We start from the raw sequence: 25,337 nt of genomic DNA, 5'->3' as shown, positions 1-25,337 counted from the left end.
CAATGTCGTTCTGTTCTTTTTCTGAATTAGATGAATCAGGTGTCTGGGCCTTGCATGGGAAGGAGATCCTTAGGCTGTTTAACACGGCCATCTTCAACTGCATCTAACCTTTGGGATTTAGCTGATGCCAAGCAGATTATCACACCACTGAACTGAAGCTAAGAAGGTTTCAAAGCCTCGATAAAGCCTTAAAACCACTGCATAAAATGCCTCCAGTTACTTCTAAGAGTTTTCTCATGTATTATTCTGGGATTTCAATCCCTTCACTTCTGCAAGCTCAGTTATCAAATCTTCAAGGTTGAATTGTCTCGTAAAATGTTTTAAAAAACCTTAGAACTACAAGATAAGAACAGTTATTTAATCAAGAGGACAATACCACAGCCTGTGACACTGCTCGTATGCAGCATACTTGTAAATCAGTCACACCTTTTATTTAATGCTCTGCATTATAATTGTGAAGATGCACAGAATGATACAATTTTGAGATCCTATAAGTTATAGAATTTCCTACCTGGGATAAAAATCAAGTACTAAAATAGAATAGAATAGTTCTGAGGAAGGGTCACTTCACCCAAAAGTTAACTCTGATTTCTCTCCACTGAAGTTGTCAGACCTGCTGAGCTTTTCCAGCAATTTCTATTTTTATCTCTGATTTATAGAATCTGCAGTTCTTTCGGTTTTTATGAGAATTGTTTAACCTTACTGCTAATGAAACATTCAGGGTCTTACTATAAGAATTAATATGGAAAATCTCATCACAGATTTTCTGATATCTAACAATTAGTTTGGGGAGTACATTTCACAGGTCTTAGCTCAATAATACATACAATTGTAACTATGAGTTATTCCAAATCAGGAGCACTATTAGAAAGCCATTTCTGATGCAAGTTGGCTCCGAACTTAGTTGGAAATTCTAAATACATGGATTTTAAGGCACATTGATCTGCATGTTGCAGACTTCTCTGACAGTTTCTTCTGCAAACCAGATACACCTTTCCTGAACGATCTTCTTGCCTTGATACCTTTATTTCGGCATCTCTGGGCTGGAGCTATACTACAGTATTCACCCCAAACTGACCATTACAAGACCTCCACACCCAAACCCACTACTTCCCAGCTACTATGCCTCAAAGAGAGGCAGGTCTGAAGCACTTGCACATGGTGGGCTCCAAGAAGCAATCTTTACTGTCTGTGAATTATTGACCAATCTTCGAAAATCACACGACAAGCAACACAACGTTGGAAAGGTACTTTCACAAGTCAAAATTGCTAAATATCTCATTCTGTCTTTTCCCTGTTTTAAACAAAGTCCATGATCTATGGACTCCTTTCCCACCTCTTTCAAGCTATTTCATTTAAAAAGTATAAGATAAACATTTCAAGGTAAAAACAAATAAAAATGTAGCAAACTCCAGAACTCAAAGCAAAATCAGCAGAAAAAGTTGTGATGGCAGAAATGTAAACACATTCAACTTTACAATAGTGTAAGCTGTCAGCTTCGGAGAGTTACAATTACAGGTTTGTTTATTTAAGAAGTACACCCTTGAGAAAAGTTAGAGATATAAATTTTAAAAAAGACTTCTGAACAATATTCCTCAAAGGAACTTTCAAAACTGACTGCAACCACAAAGACGTCTCTCCAGTGTGACTGTATTAACTGATTACGTGAGCTGTTCTGTCACTGCATTAAGAGAATCGTAAAGGTCTAGAAATAAGATGAAAAGATAAGTCTGCTTAATTTACATCAGAGATTTTCACTTGGCTGCATTTGCACTTAATTATGATTGATAAGCATTAATAATGTGCAAAATAAAAGTGTTGCAACTTTTATCACATATGGCTTTCTTCACATTTCGGTGATAACTTGATTTCATTTTGCTATAAATTATATACAATACAATACAGCACAGGAACAGGCCCCTCGGCCCACCAAGCCTGTGCTGATTTCTAATCCTCATTTGGACAGGCTACTTATTGCCCAAGTGCCGTATCTATCCCTTTGTTCACCTCCCATTCATGTATCTACCAAGATATGACTTAAATATTGCTGATGTGCCTGCTTCCATCACCTGTACTGGCAGTGCTTTTCAGGCACCCAGCACCCTTTGTGTGAAGAATTTGCCCCACACTTCTCCCCTAAACTTGCCCCCTCTCACCTTGAACCTGTGCCCTCTAGTAGCTGACCTTTCCACCCTGGGAAAAAGCCTCTGACTATCCACACTATCTATGTCTCTCATAATTTTGTAGACCTCTATCAGGTCACCTCTCAGCCTCCATCTTTCCAGTGAAAACAATCCCAATTTATCCAATCTCTCCTCATAACTAAAACCTTCTAGACCAGGCAACATCCTGGTAAATCTTCTCTGCACCCTCTTCAAAGCATCTACGTCCTTCAAGTGGTGTGGCAACCAAAACTGCATGCAATATTCCAAATATGGCCGAACTGAAGTTTTATACAGCTGTAACATAACTTGTCAAGTTTTATGTTTGATGTCCCAGACAATGAAAACAAGCGTGCTGAATACTTTCTTGACCACCTTATCCACCTGTGTTGCCACTTTCAGGGGTCTGCAGACCTGTACACTCAGATCTCTCTGTGTGTCAATGCTTCTCAGGGCTCTGCAGTTTATTGTATAATTCGCACCTGAATTTCATCTTCCAAGATGCATCACCTCACATTTGTCTGTCAACTCCATCCGTCATTTCTCCAACCAAATGTGCAATCTATCTATATCCTGCTGTATCTTTTGACAATCCTCCTCATTATCTGCAACTCCGCCAATTTTGGTGTCATCTGCAAACTCACTAATCAGACCACCTACATTTTCCTCTCAATCATTTACATATAAACTACAAACAACAAAAGTGCCAGCATTGACCGCTACAGTAAACCACTACTTACTGATCTCTCTTCCAAAAAGCACCCTTCCACTGCCACCCCGTCTTCTACGACCAAGCCAGTTCTGTATTCATCTAGCCATATGACTAGATCCCATGTGACTCTACTTTCTGTACCAGCCTGCCATGAGGTACCTTATCAAATGCCTCACCAAAGTCCATGTAGATACCATCCACTGTCTTTCCCTCATCAATCATTCTTGCCACCTCCTCAAAAAACTCAATTAAGTTGGTGAGACATGACCATCCCCGCACAAATCCATGCTGCCTATCACTAACAAGTCCATTTGCTTCTAAATGTGAATAAATCCTGTCTCTCAGTATCTTCTCCAAAGACTTCCCCACAACTGACGTCAGTCTTACTGGCCTGTAAGTACTTAGATTATCTCCCTTCTTAAACAAGGAAGCAACATTGGTCTTCTCCAGTCCTCTGGAACCTCGGCTAAGGCCAAAGAGGAACAAAGAAATCTGTTAATCCCCAGCTATTTCTTCCCTTGTGTCCCACAGTATCCTGGGATACTTAACACAGACATATGAAAGTGAAGTAATCCAAGTTTCACACTCACACAAACTTGTCCTGTAATTCCTGAAGTGAATAAAGGATTAGCACTGATTTATTGACATGTTGTGACCATCAATCCATCTAACGTTTCTTTGCATGGCCCAACTACAGGTATAAAATCCCTTATCCAAAATTCCAAAATCCAAAAAGCTCCAAAATCTGATATTTTTCTCATGGAGTGTGGAGCGCCATTTTGGCATGCAACCAGGTGACCCAACTCCACACCCACTCGAACCACATCACTCAGATGTAACGTTGCAGTGTGGCCCAGCATTGGCAGGCGTCAACGGTGTCTCAGCGCTCATCCTATTCACATGTGCTGTTAGGGAATTTTTTTTATTTCACTGTGAAAATGTCATTTATTCTGAAACCCAAAAAATTCTGAATTCCGAAAAACAACTGACCCCCAAGGATTTCAGATGTACTTTGTATTTAAACATGCTACGTCTTGAAATAGCGTCATGTGAGAGCTTGTGAAAATCCTAACTTTACCTTGCCAGCCTGTCTGATTGCTGTGCGTTCACATTAACTTGCTATCTTAGAGGGAACAATGTTGGCTGAAGTTTAGAAAGATGAGGGAGAATTTCATAGAAACCTTTAAAATTCTAACAGGACTAGACAGGGCAAATGGAGGAAGAGAAGCCCAATGACTGTGGAATCCAGACACTGGATCATGGACTAAGGATATAGGGTCAAGACAAAAAAATTGCAGATGCAGGAATCCCAGGTAGACAAGCAGGAGATTGGAAGAACACAGCAAGCCAGGAGGTGGAGAAGTCAACATTTTTGGTATAACCCTTCTTCAGGAAAAGGATATGGGTTAGGCCATTTGGAACCGAGATGAGGAAAAATTTCTCCATCCAGAGTGGTGAGACTGTGGAATTCTCTGTGACACAGAGCCATCGAGACTCAAATACTGAATGTTTTCAAGAGAAAGCGGGAACAGTAACTGGGTTGGATGGTCAGCCACGGTCATATTGAATGGCAGAAAGAAGTTGAAGGGCTGACTGGCCTACTCCTACACTGTATGTTTCTGATGGTTGGAAGCTGCCATTTATTAATCACTGATCCTCAGAAAACTCAAGACAACTTTTTTAATTCTCTCATGGGACTTGGGCATCACTAGCTGAGCCAGCATTTATCTCATGTCCCTGGTTACTGTTGAGAACGGTGGAGGTAAGCTGCCTTCTTGAACAGCTGCTGTCCACCTGCTGTAGGTTTATCTACAATGCCCTTAGGGAGGGGATTCTGGGATTTTGACCCAGCCACTGTGAAGGAATGGCGATATATTCCCAAGTCAGGATGGTGAGTATCTTGGAGAGGAATTGCAGGTAGTAATGGTCCTATGTATCTGGTGCCCTTATCTTTCTAGATAGAAGTGGTTGTGGATTTGGAAGGTGCTGTCAAAGGATCTTTGATGAATTTCTGCAGTACATCTTGTAGATAGTACACACTGCTGTGATTAAACATTGGTGTGAACAGTGGATGCTTGTGGATGTGGTGTGAATCAAGTGGGCTGCTTCGTCTGGACATTGTCAAGCTTCTTGAATGTTGTTGAAGCAGCACTCAACCAGACAACCTTACTGCAATTCATTAACAGCAATTTTCTTTAAGCTTTCTTTTAAAGAAATGTTCTCTCCATTTGTTTTAGGGCAAGCTATTAAGTTAAAAAATGTGAAAAGGAAAAAACAAAGAGTGCTTTATTTTTACACTGTGCAACAACAGATCATTACTCACCACAATTTACCATAGTTGTATGGTTCACCAGCAGCAATTACAAATTATTCAAACAATCAAAAAAAAAAGTGTTTTTTCTTCCCCCACCAAAAACTGAAATGAAACTGGCAGTGATTGTGGAGTCTTTCTGTTTTCAAAATGGCTGCCACATGTCCCAAATAATTCACAACATCATAAGGGCATACGAAAATTTAGTTAAAAGGCCAATTTGATTTTATGAATTTATAGATTCTCCACAATGTTTTACTGGACCAAAAAGGTAAATGGGTACTCTGTTGGAATTATGAGGTGATATTTTACAAAGTTGGCAATCTTCAAGAATGTTGGGCCAGGTCCCGCCCAATTTTCAGCAGCACACTTTTCTCCCAGGGAGGAAAATGGATAATGTGTGAAGCACGACGGTGTGAATTAGAAATCAATTGAGCCTTTTATTCTCATTAAACAGGACAAGCACATTTAAATTTTGTTCCAGAAATTACCTCAATCTGCTGTGGTGAAGAGCAGATGAGAAATGTTGAACTGTTAAGCCGTCAATTAGTTAAAATCCCTCTTCTTTAAATTTTGAAAAAAAGCCTGCCTGCCTATGTCTGGGAGGGTTAAACATCTGTTTTATCAATTTTGGGTGATGTTCAAAAAATCTTAGAAATATTAATGTAATCTTTATAGCTATATCACTTCTCAAGTGTTACTACAACTTGTCATTACCACTCTGGGCGGCTTTAATTTCTCAGTTTAATTGACAGCTGCAAGAGGTTATTAAAAGATTGGCTTTTTTTTGGTTGTGGGACTCCTCATATAAATATTTGCCTTTATAAGGGATTAAGTACTTGAAGGGATTCAAATGTATTGAGTATACTTTCATGAATAATTATGCATTTTACTATGTTGTGCTGTTTGTAATAGAAACTTGGAACTTTATTTTATTTGATCTTTACATGGTTCCTGAGATCTGTCCATATTGCACACTGGGTGTGTTAGCATGAAGCGTATAAGGGCAAAGGGTTGTGGGTGGGGCAAGGATTAGCAGGAGTTAGAACTAAATTGGTAAAGGCATTATAAGAGAAACACTTACACTTGAGATGGCAATGGTGTATGGGATCCAGTCTATTATGTAATGCTATATATAAGTAGCATACTTAAGGCTCTATGCTGTTTGCCAGTATGTTTTTGGTTGCGGCATTGTACATTTGTCATTTACATTTTGGATCTGTCCATGGACCAGACTTTGAGTACCAGTAATCTGTACTCAAATTCAAAGTTGGGAACCAATAACTAGGAAAGTATCCTGAAACACACACATTACTTCTTCCCTCCCCAACCCAACTTCTGCTCCCACCCTCTCTCCCAAGTAGATTGATAATCTCAACTGTGAAGTCAGAAACATTGGTGCTGAGGGTCAGCAAAGCATATGCAGTTGGCTGCATTGTTACACAGTTCAATTGACTCTGCAATTAACTCCCCCTTTCTTGTGCAAAGATAAAAAGTGTTTTCGTCCAACAAATCCAAAAAAAAACTTAAAAAGCTTTCAATTAAACTATTTAGATTTCAGGAGAAATATGAACTATACTGTGTAAATACCTCGTGCACATTTCACACCTAAGTATACTGCCATCACATTTACTGTCCCTTTGACACAATTCATGTTAGAGGAATACCCCACAATGATCAATGTAACACCTACCGCAGTGTGAACAAGTCTACTCTTGAGCTGCTAGCCAGAGTCACATGAAAAGTGACAACTTCGCCTTGTTTTACGGGTCTTTGTAAAACGGAGATGGCAATGTTGTTGTCCAGCCTCATTTCTGTGAGCTGTGGGTTCCCAGACCCTTGACGAAGTCGGATGCTGCCAATGCGCTGGAGAGAATGGGGCATTTCACCAACGTCATCACGGCCTGGTCGGATAGCGTTACCCTTCCGTGATTCCTCTACATTGCAGTCCCCATCTTCATCGGTACCATGCACCATGTAATAAAGTTCCACTGGATTCCCCTCGGATTGATCAACTATCTTTTTACGGCCAGGCACCACAGTGGGAGGGTTAAACCAAGATGGCAGAAGTTCCAGCTCCACAATGCATAAGCCAAGGTCTCCCTTCAGGCGGCAAGTGTTTCTAACTTCCCTAGTCTCTCGAAAAGCATACACCCGAATACATGGCAGATTTTCATTCACACTGTAATCATCCCAGTCTCGACCTGTGATATAAAATAAAATCTGCACAATTGGCCGATTGGAGTAAACTTTATCGTCAATAATATTGGCTCTGATTTTCCAGTTGAAGGTGAATCTGTCAACCATGCTGAATGCATCGGAAGGCTGCAAGAGAGCCCTGGGGACAACTTGTTCCACAGTATAAGGTCCATAACTGGCATTAACTACAGGGGGTGTCTTGGTTTCATGTATAAAGAACGGCTCCACGCGGAACTGTAAACTAGAGTTACGCATGATATCCTGGTTGGCTTCTTTTAGAAAAAATGAACTTCCAGCTTTATGTATTCGGTAATTCACAGGCAGATACACTGGAAGGGAGGAAAATTTTTGCACACTTTCCACATTTCCTATCAGCGTTCGGCTCTCGACAGCTGGGAATAAAAAGAAAATGCATAATTATTAACAATGCTCCTCAATTTCCTCAAAACCATACAGTTTAGATTTTTACATTAACAATTAATTCAGCGCTGCTTATCATGATTTTTCCCCTTGACTACATGACAGTGTTGATGTGCAATCATTTAGCACTCAATGCGCAGTTGACAGTTCTTCTGTCAGATGTTGCTATAGGTGTGAAATGCAACTCAACTCAAGAAAGATTCTGGAGTAAATAAAACATTATTCCATTACAGAAGCTTTCAACAAGGGTGCCTTGTAAAGAGAAAAGCAGCAGGCTGCAAAAGACCAAACAGATGTGATTCTGTGATGGAAAGATTATCCATTTATTAGGAAATACTCATCGCTCATCTAATTAGAAATTTATTTTGATTTACTATCCAAAAAGGATTCCACTTTCTTGCAACGATATGATTAGTGTTTACAGGATTGTGAAAGTAAATTGACAGGGTAAATTCTAAGCCAAGCCATTAATGTTAGCACTGGTCCAAAATGTAGGATTGTCGCCTACAAAAAGCAACAGATGCTAGCTCAATTGATTTAAAATCGAAGATAGATTGGTTTTTACTAGCCAAGCACATTGAGGTGTATGAAGCTGAGCCAAGTGGATGAGTTAAAAATGAACACAGAAATTGCTGGAGAAGCTCAGCAGGTCTGGCAGTATCTGTGGACGGAAAGCAGAGTTAATGTTTCCTGTCTGGTGACCTTTCATCAGAATGGACTCGAAACATTACTCTGTTTTCTCTCCACAGATACTGCCAGACCTGCTGAGCTTCTGCTGCAATATCTGCTTTTGTTTCAGATCTCCAGTATCCGCTTTGTTTTAAGGGGGATAGATGAGTTCAGGTACAGAAAAGCCATGATATTATTTAATGCAGAACATACTCAAGAGGCTAAATGACCTGGTGTTGTTCCTCTGCAAATCAATCCAAAGCCAAGAAGGGCAGACTTGCATTTTTAATCTTCCATGACTATGGAACCTTCCATTGCCCATGGCGGCTAATGGAATGCATCACAGAATTGTTACATTGCAAAGATAGGCCATATGTGTGCGGTGGAACTTCAAAGCGACATTTCACTTAGAAAGGGTGATACCAGTTGTAATGTAGCAAAGTAGAGGAATGCCTTAACTAAAAATAGCAGAATGATCTTCAAATGGGATCCTTGGGGAGGGCGGGAGTGGGGGAGCTCATTGTCACTGAGTCATCATTTATCTCACAGCTCTCTGTGGGACCATCCAGTGCACAAATGCGAATTGCTTCTCCCCACATAGTAACAGTGACAATACTTCAACAATGACTTACTAGCTCTGAGAGATTTGGATATGGCAGACATAATTAAATACAAGTCCTTTAAAAGTGAACAGAGATAGTACAAAAAAAAGAAACTTTAACAAAAAGTGATTTAAAACATATATTTTGCTTTAAAAAGAAAGTTTAATAGCATTTACTCATAAACCATTTATTCAGCTCATTCGACCTATGACAAGCAGATCTCTGAGGTTTGCTTGGTACAAGCTTGTTTCCTGCTGGTGGCCATTTGGCAGTGTGGAGCAGGGTGGCGGAAAAACAGCATTCTACAGGAAACCCCACTTACCCATTTAATATCTGCCTCTGACAGGGTAAGGATGCAGTTGCAAGCTAACTCCAGCAATAGAGAAGCAAAATGGTAAGGTTTTTGACCAGGAGTCAGCCAATGGGCCCTTACAACCTTCTGTTGGCGACCATTCTAAGCTGGTCCAAAATCAACAGCAAAACACAGGACAATCTCAACCCCAACTTCAAATCCATTTTGGGTTCCTGATCCCGGTCTAAAAGAAACCAGACCTTTTTCTTTAAATTGCTACAGTGTCGTTCAACCAGGCAAGCTAAAACTGACCAGGACAGGGCTTGGTCTTTTATCGTATCAAACTCTGTAATTGGTATTGAACTGCCTATTAAAAATGCTTGTCACATAAGGTTTAGAGTTCCCATGTGAGCTGATAAATGAAAAGCAATTGGTTTTTTTATGCTTTACACAGTTTGTTCCTATTACATTCTCATAAAGATCTTTCAGCTGTCACAGCTCAGAGTATTCTCATAGCCATTTCACAAATATAAATCCTCAGAAAGTATAAAGCAGGATCTGGGCTTGAGTCTCTGTCAAAGATCAACATCAGTCTCAGTAGACTCCTAATCCAGACGACAAACCTAAGGACAAAAGCAATACTCTGGTCACCTATGATGTTGTCAGTCAAGTAAAACCGTTTTGTTGAAATGGCTGATTTAATCTACTCAGTGGAAGGAACAGAGGTTGGAAGGGTGGTTCTTTTGAAACATCTGTCAGACAACCACTCAAAAAGACTTATATACTGTGCTCATCTCATAATCTGATTAAGTACAGACATTATCAACTAATAGGAATTAAGAAATGTAGCTGAAAGCATTATCTCCATTTTGCATTCCAGGAAAATGCCACTAATCTGAATCAATTGCAACTAAATACAGTTTAGGCTTATGACTTGTTTACACGGTTAATTTGTCACTCAGAACTATGCTATGAAATGATCTCACATTTTCAGCTTTAAATCAGGAGAGAGAACTGCCCAAATTTCTTAGAAAACAATAGTAGGTTAACGAAGCATATTATTAGTAATCTGCAAATTGGCCGACAAATTAAAGGGATTGAGAGATGTGCCATCAGTTACAAATCTAGTATCGCTGACCCAGAATTGATGCACCCCACTCAACTACTCACATCTCACAAATAATATGGTATCCCTAACCTCTCTCTTATTTTAAAGAATTTTCTAAATTTTCACATCAATTACCCCATTAAACTCACTGAAGAAATATTTGGCTTGACCTTAAGAGGGCAAGTACATTAATGTATAAATAGTTAAAGATTCAAGGAGCAGCAAATTTAATAATTAAATTTTATTTTCATTTGTTTCATTGTTCATCTCTTCATTCGACTTTCCTTTTCCTATCTTTATTTCCCTTTCAGCACTTGGTTTGCCTTCATTCATGGTTCTTCTCCCTTATTCCTCTGCTTCTTCCTGAATTGTTAAATCACAGCAGCGAAGGAAATGCATCGTGGGTCTTGTCGATTAATTTAACATCCCATTGTCTTTTCTCATAGCTTTAAGTTCACACTTGCATCAAGTTATGGCATAAAAGTTGTTGAGCTGAAGGACAATGTCTAACTTCTGGCATATTCTGCAAAACACCCTGCTCCACCAAGTTCCGGTTCATCATCAACACATCGCATCAACCATTTAAATACTTCAGCTTAGTTTACCAACTGACACAAAAATTCCCTGAAATAACATGAAATGCTAATTCTACACATCAATTTATATATTACGAACACCAAGGACTTGCTTCAATCCAATTCAATGGTTTTTGAGATGACTGTCGAGGCTAATTTACAATCTGCAGACTTTGAGTCTTAAAGTGCAGGTTGGAGGCTTGGGTCAATGAAGTGTTTGAAGCGTTGTGTATTACCTCCAATGCTTTGATGTTGGCTCTGCCTATTCCCAACAAAGTATCTCAATGTGTTTGATATCTTCCCGAATTAATCTTCTCCATTAGGTTAGTCAGGAACCAGAGACCCATATGAGTTGACAGGGATATTAGACTAGATGCCATACAGTGTGGAGACAGGCCATTTGGCCCAACAAGTCCACAATGACCCTCCAAAGAGTAACCCACCCAGAGCAATTCCCCAACATTTACCCCTGACTAATGCACCTGACACTATGGACAATTTAGAATGGCAAATTCATCTGACCTGCACATCTTTGGATTGTGGGAGGAAACCAGAGCATCCAGAGGAAACCCACGCAGACAACGTGCAAACTCCATACAGACAGTCACCCGAGGTGGGACTCAAACCCGGGTCCCGGCACTGTGAGGCAGAAGTGCTAATCACTGAGCTACTGTGTCGCCCCATCTAACTTCTTCAGGGATATTTTGAGGATATCCCTCAGGTGCTTCTGTGCTGAATGTCCTGAAATTTGATTGGGAGGCCTGGGTTCATATCCTGCCTGCTCTAGATGTATGTCCTAACCTGTCTGAACAGGTTGAATCAAAATATCTCAAGTGTTTCTGCTGTCCGCCCGGTGTTTCCTCAATTCTGAGTTGAGCAGATGCTATAGGAGTCTGGTGTCAGGCAACAAAACATTGTTCCACGCAGCTGGTGTTGAGTCAATAGACCCTTGAACCTGGGAGAATTGATTTGAAAAAGGATGTTACTGTTGGATCATCTTTCTTGATACCAGATTTAAGACTTGTTTTATTCACTTGTCGGATGTGGGCATCACTGGCTATTAGCTATCTGTCTTGACCCTTGAGAAGTGCATTCTTGAACTGCTGCAGTCCACGTGAAACATGCTCACATGCTTTTAGAATTAGAATTTGCCTTCGGTTTAATCTTGTGTGATTAAAGATTTTGTTTCTTTTTATTTCGTCAAGTGGTTTTAGAACTGACAATATTGGGTTCCATTTAGTTGGTGTTGAAACATTTGTATCTCTTATGAAACTGTTAAGACCAAAAGATGGAGCAGTAGATTTAGGCCATTCAGTCCATCATTTCTGCTCCTACATTCAGTCATGGCTGATATGTTACTCAATCCCATTCTTCCTGGTTTCGCCTTGTGACCTTTGATCCCCTTTATGATGAAGAACCTATCTATCTCTATCTTAAATGCACTCAATGTCGTGGCTTCCACAGCCTTCGGTGGCAATGAGTTCCACAGATTCATCACCCTTTGGCTGAAGAAATTCACCTTCATCTCAGTTCTAAAGAGTTGTCACTTCATTCTGAGGCTGCCTTATAGTCTCTTCTACTAGTAGAAACATATTCCCCCGTCTACTCTGTCCAGGCCTCTTGGTATTTGGCAAGTTTCAATGAATCACCCCTCATTCTTTTAAACCCAGATATAGGCCCAGAGTCCTTAACTGCTCTTCATATGACAAGCCGTTCATCTCCAGGATCATTCTTGTGAACCTTCTCTCAATCCGCCTCCAAGGCCAACATGCCCTTCCTTAGATATAGGGTACAAAACAGCCTCAGTAGTAGATTCCCTACTCTTGCATTCGAGTGCTCAAAATGCATGTTAACATTACATTTGCCGGGCGATCTAAGATGGCGGCGATCTGAGAAGATCACACTGCAGAGCTTCGCATCGCAGCAGGAGCAGGACAGTCCTTTAACCCACCCAAACTAGGTCATCAGGATTTCTTGGGGCATTGGAAAGATTGTAGAACCCCATGGAACATTTAAAAATTGACTTACCTGTATTTTCAGCTGTCCAGAAATGCCTAAAAAGGGAGGAGGAGCATCTGAGGCCAGGCCTGCAGCTCAGCCTGCAGCAGCCTCAGAGCAGATTATTCTCCAGGACCTGGTGAACCAGCTCTCGAAATCTCGCGAGATGTTGGGGAAACAGATTGAAGAGAAGCTGGCTCCAGTCTCTCTCATGCTGCAGAAGTACAAGCAGCAGCTGGGAGACCTGGAGAAGAGGACGGATGAGGTGGAGCACAGGGTCACAGTGGTGGAAGCTGATGCCAGTTCATTCAAGAGATTCAAGCCCTGAAGACGCAGGTTCATAATTTGCATGACCAAGTGGATGATCTTGAAAACAGGGGCAGGAGAAAAAACATTCGGATCATTGGTCTGCCTGAGGGTAAGGAACGTGAGCGGCCTCCGGAATTTGTTGAAGATTGGCTTCCAAAATTCCTTGACTTGGAGACTGGCATGAGAGGATTGAAGATAAAGAGGGCTCACCGGGTGGCAGCACAGAGGTCGGGTCTGGGTCAATGCCCTTCTCCTTTCCTGGTGCGGTTTCATCATTACCGGGATAAGGAGAGAGTCATGGAGGCTTCCAGACTCGAGGGGAAGGATCCAAGGCCCTAATTTACGAGGGGTCTAAGATCACGTTTTTTCAGGACTTTTCAGCGGCGGTGATCCAGAAATGAAAATCGTATGATGGTGTCAAGAGAAGATTGAAGGAGCTTGGGATTCAGTACTCCCTGAGATATCTGGCAGTGCTTCGGATCACCTTAGATGGATCCATGCATCTCTTTGACACATCGGAGAAGGCAAAAGACTTTGTGGACAAACTAACCTAATTTAAACAATTGTAGTATGTATAAATATTGTTGCTTGGGTATGCGTTTATCATTCTGTAAAAGAAATGGAGGAAATCCGGTTGGAGCTTTGTTTTTCCCCTTTTTTTCCCTCTATTGATAATAATTTGGTTCAAACTATGTCTGGCGGTGGTTAAGATGTACATTTTAAATTTCTAAGTTAGGACATACCAAAGGATGGGTGGGGTATTTATTCCCCTTTTTTTTAATAAAAGAATGTTTTTTTAATTCATATTGATATTCTATGGGGTGTTTATTCTTTTTAGCTTGTGCGTGCGATGTGGCTCTAGCTGGGAGAAGTGAAGGTGGTTGAGATGGTTAGATGCCCATTTATGGACAGTTCAGAATGGGTAGTTGCCCCCTCCGGGCAGGGGGTGAGTTCCCCTACTCAGCGCTATTGGCACTTTATATGTTGGTTTGTTTTCTGGTTTTTATTGTTTTTTATTTTTAATAATTTTGTATGTTTGTTAAATATAGTGGTTTTAGTTTATGTAGTTTTTATATTTGGTGGACCATGCGACACTAAGGCTTAGCAATTTGTGGTTCGGGTTCCTCCTCTCTGGAATTTAAATGTAATTGCAGAAGATTTTGGCTAATGATTTGATTAAATGGTGTACCTGGAATACCAATGTCACTCACCAATTAAGAGGAAGAAGGTACTCTTGAGTCTTAGAAAGGAGAAGGTGGATATTGCTTTGTTATAGGAGACACATTTGGATGACAAGGAGCATCTGAAATTACAGCAGAATGGCTTTGACCGAGTTTATTTTTCATCATTTAATACCAGAAGTAGGGGAGTGGCTATATTGGTTAGGAAATATCTCTCATTTAAATTGCTCGAATGTGTTAAAAACACAAACTGGAGGTTTGTAATTCTTAAAGCCTTGATAAATGGGGAAGAATATGGCATTTTAAATGTTTATTGTCCCCCAGTTCATCCTCTTAAATTCTTGGTCGATGCTTTTTCTAAACTGATAAGTCTCAAGTCTCGGCACATCATTATAGGGGGAGATTTTAACTGCCTCATGGACCCCACAGTAGACAGGTTGCCTAAAGATCCCTTGATACCCTCTGCACAAACTCAACAGTTATTGGGTTTGTGTGGGGAATTAGGATTGGTGGACATCTGGAGGGGTCTCCACCCTACAGGTAGGGATTTCACGTTTTTCTCCAATCCACACAGATGTCACACGAGGATTGATTTTTTTTCTGACCCCTGCGGTAACCCTGGATCTGGTGGCATCCTGTACGATTGGTAATATTGCCATCTCTGATCATGCTCCAGTGTACCTCATGGTTAAAATTAAGGGTGTTGCAGTGGACTCAAGGTACTGGCGAATGGACCCCTTTATTCTCATGGACAGCAAGTTTGTGGAGTATTTCTCTAGAGAATTTCAGGCATTCCTAGACATCAACATTGGCTCAGTTGATAGCTCATCTGTTCTCTGGGAAACTGCCAAAGCTTATGCCAGAGGGTTAGTTATTTCATATTCCACAGGTAGGAAGCGATAGAGGGTGAGCAGCAACGTCTCCTTGAAGCACGGTTGAAGGCAGCCGAGAAGGCCTATTTTGATAGACCCGCGTTGGTCAAACTACAGAGGATTACGGCACTGCGGTCTACACTAAATTCCGTGCTCACGTAGACAGCAAAGAAGGAGCTGGCTTTTGCAAAGCAAAGGTTATACGAGCATGGTGACAAGCCAGGCAAATACTTAGCATACCTTGCCAGAAAGAGAAGTGCCCCACAAACCATTACAGCGATTAGGGAGGGGTCTGGGAACCTAACATGTGATTCTAAAAAGATTAATGTGGCGTTCCAGAGATTCTACTCTAAGTTATATCAGTCTGAGAATTGCGAGGAGGGGCAGGCCAAAATGGAATCCTTTTTTAGAGATCTGAAGGTCCTGGGTGTGACTCCCGAACAACAGTCCTTTCTCAATGCCCCATTATCAGAGCAAGAAGTGCAGGAAGCTGTGAGGCAGCTTCAGAGTGGAAAGGCGCCCAGTCCTGATTGACTTCCCAGTGAATTCTATCAGGAATTTATAAGTATACTGTCAGGCCCGATGCTGAATCTGTTTAATGATTCATACAGTCATGTTGGTCTCCCACCATCTCTGAGAGAGGCCAATATTTCACTTATCCTTCAAAAAGGGAAGGATCTGGAAGACTGTGCTTCAAAGAGGCCCATCTCGCTCTTAAATGTGGACTTTAAGATCCTCTCTAAGGCTCTTGCGTTAAGGCTGGAGACTGTGTTACCCACTATTATTAAAGAGGGTCAGGCGGGCTTCATAAAGGGTCGCAGATCCTCCAAGAAAGTTAGGAGGCTGGTTAACGTAATTCAAGCATGCCAACAGCAGTCAATACAGGGATTGGTGATTTCTTTAGATGCAGAGAAGGCATTTGACCGAGTTGAGTGGCCGTACCTTTTCAATACTCTAGACCGGTTTGGTCTGGGCGAAGTTTTCATAAGATGGGTAAAGGTTCTCTACAGTGTACCTCTCGCTGCGGTCATTACCAATGGGGTATGATCAAGCAATTTTAATATTTCTAGGGGCAGCTGGCAGGGCTGTCCCCTTTCACCATTACTTTTTACGCTGGTGATTGAACCGTTGGCAGAGGCCATTCATGGGGATCTCAATATATCAGCTCCAGAAGTGGGGTCAAAATTACATAAGATCTCGTTGTATGTAGATGTTCTAATTTTCTTGACAAATCCAGCAGTTTCAGTGCCTTGCCTGATACAATGCATTCACGCGTTTGGCGCTTTTTCAGGGTATAAGATTAATTTTGCCAAATCAGAGGCTATGCCTATGGGTGGTCCTACGAAAGAGTTGGCTCTTGAGAGTGACTATTGATTCCCATTTAGGTGGTCACAGGGGGGTTTTGTGCATTTGGGCATATTCATTACTCCAGTTCTGGATTGGCTGTTCAAAGCATATTTTACTCAATTATTTGAAAAAAATTAAACAAGATCTCCAAAGATGGGAGGCACTTCCAGTCTCATGTTTGGGTTGGATAGCGCTTATTAAGATGAATATTCTCCCTTGTTTGCTCTACCCTATACGGATGCTCCCCCTGGTTTTCAATAAACAAACACTCAGGAGACTGAACAGTTGGTTCAGCTCCTTTATCTGGCACCGTAAACGGCTCCTCATTAAATTAGCCAAACTGCAGTTGCCTCACAGATTTGGGGGGAGTAGACCTTCCGGACATTAAAAATTACCAATTAAGCTCGCTTTTGACCTACGTAAGTGATTGGGTTTGTGGGGACCCTCTTTCAATATGGCTAGATATCGAAGTCTCCCAGGCAAGGTGCCCCCTTACCAGTTTGCTGTTTTTGGACAAGGTGAGGACAGTTAGGGAATATTGCCATAACCCAATAGTCATCAATACTGTTAAAGCATGGAGGGCAATTTGGCAGAGGGAAGGTAATATTGGCAAAACATCTTTGTTTACACCTTTAGAGGGTATGCTGAGTTTTCAACCAGGTATGATAGATTGAGGATTTAAACGTTGGGCAGCTAGGGGTATAACTTGCATGGGTGATTTATTTGAGGGAGATGTAATGATGCCCTTCAATCAGTTGTACGGAAGTACGAGTTACCTAATAGAGACCTCTTTAGTTTTTTTTCAAGTTAGGGATTTTATTCAAAAAAGGACCACACTTTTGACTGATCCCTACAAATCTGACATAGAAAGAGGGGTACTAAGGGCTAAGAGTACACTCTCTGTCAGTACTCTATATCACCAATTGGGGGGTGCCACCTCAGATGAGTCTGATCAACTCTGCAAGATGTGGGAAAGACAGCTGGGTGTTGAAGTTTCTTCAGAAGCATGGGAGAATATTTGGGAGAATGCAAGGAATATATCAATTTGAAATAGGACCCATGCTTTACAGTTGAAGATTCTCCATAGGGTCTATTTAGCCCCAGACCGTTTGTCAAAATTTAAACCAGGGGTATCTTCAGCATGTCCCAAGTGTAAGGTCTGTACGGGTCCTCTTACCCATTGTCTTTGGTCTTGTGACAGGCTTCAAACATATTGGAGCACTGTGGTGGGTGCAATGGAGAGGATTTTAGGTGTGGGGTGGAGAAGGATCCTATTTTGCTCCTTTTGGGCCTACCCATTGTATTTCCTGCATACTTGCATAAGGCAAAACTTTTCAATATTCTTACATTCTGTGCAAGGAAGAATATCTTGCTCGGTTGGATATCAGAAAATCCCCCAGGTCTGTTGGGTTGGCGGAAGATTGTTATGGAGCATATTCCCCTGGATTTTCTCACAAATATGGTACACCACAAAACTGAGAATTTTTACTAGACATGCCAACCCTTTTTGAAATACCTGGACACAGATTTATCTGCCACACTAACAAGGGCTTTTATATAGCCGTAACGATTGTGTTTCAAGAGTCCAATATCCAGGGAGGAGGAACTGTGAATGTATGAGTGTTTTGTTTGGCTGGGCTGAGTTATTACTATTTATTTGTTTGTTGTGAGGTATTTATTTAGTTAGTTAAGTAGCTAGTTTAGATTTTTTAAATTTTATACTTCTCTATATAGGTTTATACATTCGTATAGGAGGGTGGGTTGGGGAATTTTTTTTATTATTTGGTTTCAGATCCTCCTCCCAACCTAGCAAGATAAAAAAAAAATATTGCATTTGCCTTCCTAACTGCCAACTGAACCTGCATGTTAACCTGAAGAGAGTCCAGAACTAGGACTTCCAATTCCCTTTGTGCTTCAGCTTTCCAAAGCCTTTCCCACTTTGGAAAATAGTCTACACCTGCATTCCTCCTACCAAATTGCATAACCTCACACTTCCCATTTTATATTTCATCTGCCACTTCTTTGCCCACTCTCCTAGCCTATCCAAGACCTTCTGCAGCCTCCCCACTTCCTCAACATTATCTGTCCCTCCACCTAGCTTTGTGTCATTGGCAAACTTCACAACAATGCCCTCAGTTCCTTCATCTAGGTCATTAGCCAAGCACTGTGGAGGTAGGAAGTGGAACAATTGGCGACAGAATAGAAAGATTTGGAGATGCCAGTGTTGGACTGAGGTGTACAAAGATAAAAATCACACAACACCAGGTTATAGTCCAATAGGTTTAATTGGAAGAACTAGCTTTTTGGAGCGCTCCGAAAGCTAGTGCTTCCAATTAAACGTGTTGGACTAGAATCTGGTGTTGTGTGATTTTTAACTAGAATAGAAAGAGTTTGCATCTGTTACCTCACAAGAAATAAATGTGTTTTGTTGTTTTTGTCCACAAAACATTTTTTTTTAATTTATTCGTTCTTTTGTGGAATGTGGGCATTGCTGGCTTACCAACATTTATGGCCAGTCCCTAGTCACATTGTCATTATTTGTCACACTGTTATTACTTAGCACTGAAAGTATTCTTTAGGAACAGCCAAGAAAGATCTGATGATTTTCATAAGCTGTAGAAGTTTGTAGAAGGAATGGAACAACAAAGTTAACATATCCACTGGGGGAAGGCACATTTCTGCCAGTTATTCTTTTCTACGTCTGTCACTTAAAATATATTGTGTGTGGAGGGATTTGGTCAATATGATAAACAAAAGTAGATGCAAACCATATTCTGATGTTGGGTTTGAACAGATAGAGTCCCATTTGTGCAAAGCTATGTATATTGATCTTAACATTCCTCTATAAATTCCAAAAGATTTTTCTAGGTAACAGACATTGTCATAGAGTCATTGAGTCATAGAGATGTACAGAACGGAAATAGACCCTTCGGTCCAACCTGTCCATGCCGACCAGATATCCTAATCCAATCTAGTTCCACCTGCCAGCACCCGGCCCATATCCTTCCAAACCCTTTCTATTCATATACCCACCCAAATGCCTCTTAAATGTTGCAATTGTACCAGCCTTCATCACATCCTCTGGCAGCTCATTCAATACACTTCCCACCCTCTGTGTGAAAAAGTTGTCCTTCAGGTCTCTTTTATATCTTTCCCCTCTCACCCTAACCTCTGGCTTTTATTGGTAGAGGAATTGAGTTCCGGAGCCCTGAGGTCATGTTGCAGTTGTATAAGACTCTGGTGCGGCCGCATCTGGAGTATTGTGTGCAGTTTTGGTCGCCATACTATAGGAAGGATGTGGAGGCACTGGAACGGGTGCAGAGGAGGTTTACCAGGATGTTGCCTGGCATGGTAGGAAGATCGTATGAGGAAAGGCTGAGGCACTTGGGCTGTTTTCATTGGAGAAAAGGAGGTTTAGGGGTGACTTGATAGAGATGTACAAGATGATTAGGGGTTTAGATAGGGTTGACCATGAGAACCTTTTTCCACATATGGAGTCAGCTATTACGAGGGGGCATAGCTTTAAATTAAGGGGTGGTAGGTATAGGACAGATGTTAGGGGTAGATTCTTTACTCAGCGAGTCGTGAGTTCATGGAATGCCCTGCCAGTAGCAGTGGTGGACTCTCCCTCTTTATGGGCATTTAAACGGGCATTGGATAGACATATGGAGGATAGTGGGCTAGTATAGGTTAGGTGGGCTTGGATCGGCGCAACATCGAGGGCCAAAGGGCCTGTACTGCGCTGTATTTTTTCTATGTTTCTATTTCTATGTTCTATGCCCTCTAGTTCTGGACTCTCCCATCCCAGGGAAAGACTTTGCCCTATCCATGCCCCTCAATTTTGTAAACCTCTATAAGGTCACCCCTCAGCCTCCGATGCTCCAGGGAAAACAATCCCAGGCTGTTCAGCCTCTCCCTATAACTCAAACGCTCCAACCCTGGTAACATCCTTGTAAATCTTTTCTGAACCCTTTCAAGTTTCAAACATCTTTCCGATAGGAAGGAGACCAGAATTGCATGCAATATTCCAACAGTGGCCTAACCAATGTCCTGTACAACTGCAACATGACCTCCCAACTCCTGTACTCAATACTCTGATCGATAAAGGAAAGCATACCAAATGCCTTCTTCACTATCCTATCTACCTGCGACTCCACTTTCAAGGAGCTATGAACCTGCACTCCAAGGTCTCTTTGTTCAGCAACACTCCCTAGGACCTTACCATTAAGTGTATAAGTCCTGCTAAGATTTGCTTTCCCAAAAGGCAGCATTTATCTAAATTAAACTCCATCTGTCACTCCTCAGCCCACTGGCCATCTGATCAAGATCCTGTTGTAATCTGAGATAACCTTCTTCGCTGTCCACTGCACCTCCAATTTTGGTGTCATCTGCAAACTTATTAACTGTACCTCTTATGCTGACATCCCAATCATTTAAGATTGATTATGATTTTACCTTAATTATAAAATATATGTGCTAAGAAATGTCTGAGCCACTATCACCAATTCCACCCACATCCAGAGAAATCATATTTCCTTCTTCAGCAGTGGGATGTTCTCAAAACTGTCAATTCAGTTCATTGGTCTTTGGCAATTAATATAATATTGGGGAGACTGGGTGCCTCCTTTCAGAGCGCTTTAGGGAACATCTCCGGGACACCCGCACCAATCAACCCCATGGCCCAACATTTCAACTCCCCCTCCCATTCTGCTGAGGACATGGAGGTCCTGGGCCTCCTTCACCGCTGCTCCCTCACCACCAGAAGCCTGGAGGAAGAACGCCTCATCTTCTGCCTCGGAACACTTCAACCCCAGGGCATCAATGTGGACTTCAACAGTTTCCTCATTTCCCCTTCCCCCACCTTACCCTAGTTCTAAACTTCCAGCTCAGTAACTGTCCCCATGACTCTCCGGACTTGTCCTACCTGCCTATCTCCTTTTCCACCTATCCACTCCACCCTCTCCTCCCTGACCTATCACCTTCATCCCCTCCCCCACTCACCCATTGTACTCTTTGCTACTTTCTCCCCACCCCCACCCTCCTCTAGCTTATCTCTCCATGCTTCAGGCTCACTGCCTTTATTCCTGATGAAGGGCTTTTGCCTGAAACGTCGATTTCGAAGCTCCTTGGATGCTGCCTGAACTGCTGTGCTCTTCCAGCACCACTCATCCAGAATCTGGTTTCCAGCATCTGCAGTCATGTTTTTACCTAATTAATATAATATGTTGCTCTTATGCTAAAAGCATGCAACAAATACAAAACATTTGCAATGATGAACTATGATATAATTACACTAATTAAAACAACCTTTTTATGAAGCAAGTCTTGATGGGTAGATTTGAAAGAAATGTATTACTTAGAAGCAGAAATTCATGTTTGAAGGCAACAGGCTCTTGCTGGAGAATGCTTCCAATACACATGCTTGCTGAAGTACTACTCAAGTGGTGTCTTCAAAGAAAAGTGTCAATTTGATAGCTGCAGCTCAGTAACCATCAATAGCTGACAGAGATAATGAGATTGAGAAATACCAGCTCATGCACCACAGTCAGCTGAAATGCAGGAACATTCATATCAGGAAGAATAGAACCGGAAGTTCAATCATCCAAGGTCGAAATAACTGTTGGACTGTAACCTGGCATTGTGTGATTTTTAACTTTGTCAATCATCTAAGCAGCAGGCAGTTTTACCTGTTCCTGAGGTTGGTGAGCCGCACAGAGATCAAGTGCAGGGAGGAGGATAATGTACTTTAAATATAATTCTTTTCATAGATATCTTTGAGAAGTCATAAAATGGACTCAATAATTATTGGAGTATGCTCACACTGAAGACAGGCTACACCATTGAATTATTGGGAGGATGAGCCCAGTGCAAGAGTCGAGTGGCTGACCCCTATTGTTTCTATTCTAAACAACATGATCTGATCAATAAATCCAAAGGATATTTGGGTGAATTTATTATGGAACAAAAAAATCAGGAAAGTGGCAAGTTTGAAAAAAATGGCCAAAGGAAGTGACAATTGGGAAGGTGTGTGGCAAACTAAATTTAGCACTGTTTATTTTTGAGCTTAACACAAATTGCAGGAGAAAAGCAAAATAAATGAGGAAGAATTGGCACTGGGAGATTTAGAAGGAACCGGAGTTTGATTTTGATAAGCCATTTTCATTGTCAAAGTATATTTGATGAAGTAATTTACAAACAATAAAAAAAAAGAGAGGATGGTTTTACAACGGCCTTCATGGTTTATTCAGGAGGTAGTTGAACCGTACAAACCATCCTAGGTTCAATCACTGGCCACTTTGAGACAGGTGATATGAAGTGAATGAACATTAGGGATGCTAACATCTCTCTTAGAACTCCTGGACTAAAATGAAAGCAATTGCCAAGGGGTCCTAAACCCGGTCACCATCCAACAACCTGCGTTGGAATTATGTGCATGTGGGAACGCTGGAGCTCAGCTGTGACCCGAATCTATGTTGCAATGTTCTGCTGACACACTATCAAGGCAAACATGTGAATAGGGGCCACTTCAGCTGCAGGACTGGAGGGCTGTTGGCATTTGTGGAATTGCACTGCACTGAACAATTAACACCACTAAGAGATGCTTCGAGATGAGTAAACTGTTGATGGAAAAAATATCCTGTTTTCAGTTTTGACCCTTGTGTCACAAATATATACATTTTGATTAGTAATGAGAGAGAAGAGAGCACTATGATTGAGTATCAGAGAGACTGAACTTGGAAGACAGATGGGAGAACCTAATAGGCTGTAGGGAAAAAAAACTGGTTCAGAAAGTATTCTACTTGGGTAGGTGATGCAAATTATTTGATGTTACAGAAATTGGAATCAAAAGGCATCAAGAGAAAATAGAGAAAACCAAATTAAGGACAGATGCTTAGAATACTTCTTTTACATAAAAGCATGATGAATAGTTAATTGAATGTACAAGATATTAAATGTACAAAAGGGATGAGCGACAATGGCTTGAAAGTCAGCTCTTATCCATAAGACTTGATGTACTATATTGAATATTACAAGACCAGAGATTACCTCATTCAAGGAGTAATTTCATTACTACCTTGCAATGTTAACAAGAGTCAGGATGATCCAGATTTGATCAGGTATTTTTTTCCATAATTGCTTTGGGTTTGTCACCCCTACCAGAAATGATTGCAAGTAGATGAGAGTGTAGTCCGAGGCATTAATCATTATAATTATATGGGCAAGCCAGATGGATCGGTAGATATTTTCCTATCTGGTATTTTATACATTTGCAGATATGCATTACAGTAGTGTTTCGATTATATTTCTTTTTCTAGTCCAGAATCGATATACATAGAGACAGTTTATTTGGTATCTTTAATACTCTGCTTCCTATTTTCTAAAAAAAAAACAAAGACTTGAAAGTTTACATCGCATTTTTCATAACTTTGGGATGTTTCACAGCAATTTACAGGCAGTGGAGTGCATTAGAAGTCTAGTCACTGCTGTAATGTAGAGAGCACAGCAATCAAATTGCATGCAGCAAGATCATTGCTTTGAATTCATCTCCAGTCAGAGAAATTTCCAGCTATACCTACCTTTTCTACTATACCTATCTTTTAGCCAACTTTCAATCCAATGCTGCTCATGGCCCATAATCCCAAATATGTCTAATTTACTAACCAACCTGCCATGTGGCATGATATCAAATGTCTGAAAGTCCAAATATACAACATGCACAGCACTAACCTCATCTACTGCCTGTGTCACCTTGTCAAAGAACTCAATCAAATTTGTTAGACATGACCTGTCCTTGACAAAGCCCATGTTGATTGTCAAATATTAACTTATTTTCCTCCAGGTGTATATTTACCTTATCATGTATTTTGGCCTCTATCAGATTTCCCATCATTGTTATCAAGCTGACAGGTCTGTAGTTTCCAAGATGAGCCTTTCCGAAACAATGGTGTCATATTGGCAATTCTCTCGTCCCTGGGAGTAATCTAGTTTTTCAATCCGTTTTCTCTTGAGGTTTCATTTCTCTCTCCACATCCGGAAGCTGAGATTTTCATTCCACTAACCAGAAGGAAGTGGAAAACTCCATTTTTTCTTTCATATTCACTTCAGGAAGTGTTTCGTGAACAGTCTGCTGCAGGTACAGCTGTATCTGTGATATTTGACTGCTTCCATACTGGTAAACCTGCAATGCTGATGATGTAGAACATCTGTGACATCGAGGCAGAATTTAACAAGTTCCATTCTGCACATGGTGTTGGTGAACTATTGTATGTTGAAAGTTTGAGTTTTGTAGATTATCTTGTCTGTGGGCACAGGATTGTTGGAATCATATGAATAATATATTGGTACTCATCCCTACATCAATCTTAACAGTTACAAATTTTCTGAAGACAGCTCTTGTCAACTTTTGCAAATACTTCAGATGGTGAAATCATGTTCATGTTTTCAACAAGAATGACTGTGAAACATGTGTTCACCACTGTCTCACAGTGCACAATGATCAATGATTGCTGTTTGCTTCATGTTTCAGATATAAGATGGCCATTTTGTAACCTGGAGATACTGCTTGTGTGCAGTTTCTTT

At 41.0% G+C, this 25,337-nt stretch overlaps 1 protein-coding gene across 2 annotated transcripts in view; it reads right to left on the bottom strand.

Moving 5' to 3' along the window:
• LOC140487946 (transmembrane protein 132C) overlaps positions 1-25,337 on the bottom strand; it is a 1,087,857-nt gene that overhangs the window by 783,773 nt on the left and 278,747 nt on the right. For both annotated transcript variants that reach the window (XM_072587396.1, XM_072587397.1), the window contains exon 2: positions 6,879-7,776. In XM_072587396.1, the coding sequence (XP_072443497.1) occupies positions 6,879-7,776 (898 nt within the window). The remainder of the gene's footprint in view (positions 1-6,878; positions 7,777-25,337) is intronic.

The sequence above is a fragment of the Chiloscyllium punctatum genome, chromosome 17 (assembly GCF_047496795.1).
Source record: "Chiloscyllium punctatum isolate Juve2018m chromosome 17, sChiPun1.3, whole genome shotgun sequence".
Lineage (NCBI taxonomy): Eukaryota > Metazoa > Chordata > Chondrichthyes > Orectolobiformes > Hemiscylliidae > Chiloscyllium > Chiloscyllium punctatum.
This window is presented reverse-complemented; position numbering and strand designations above follow the sequence as displayed.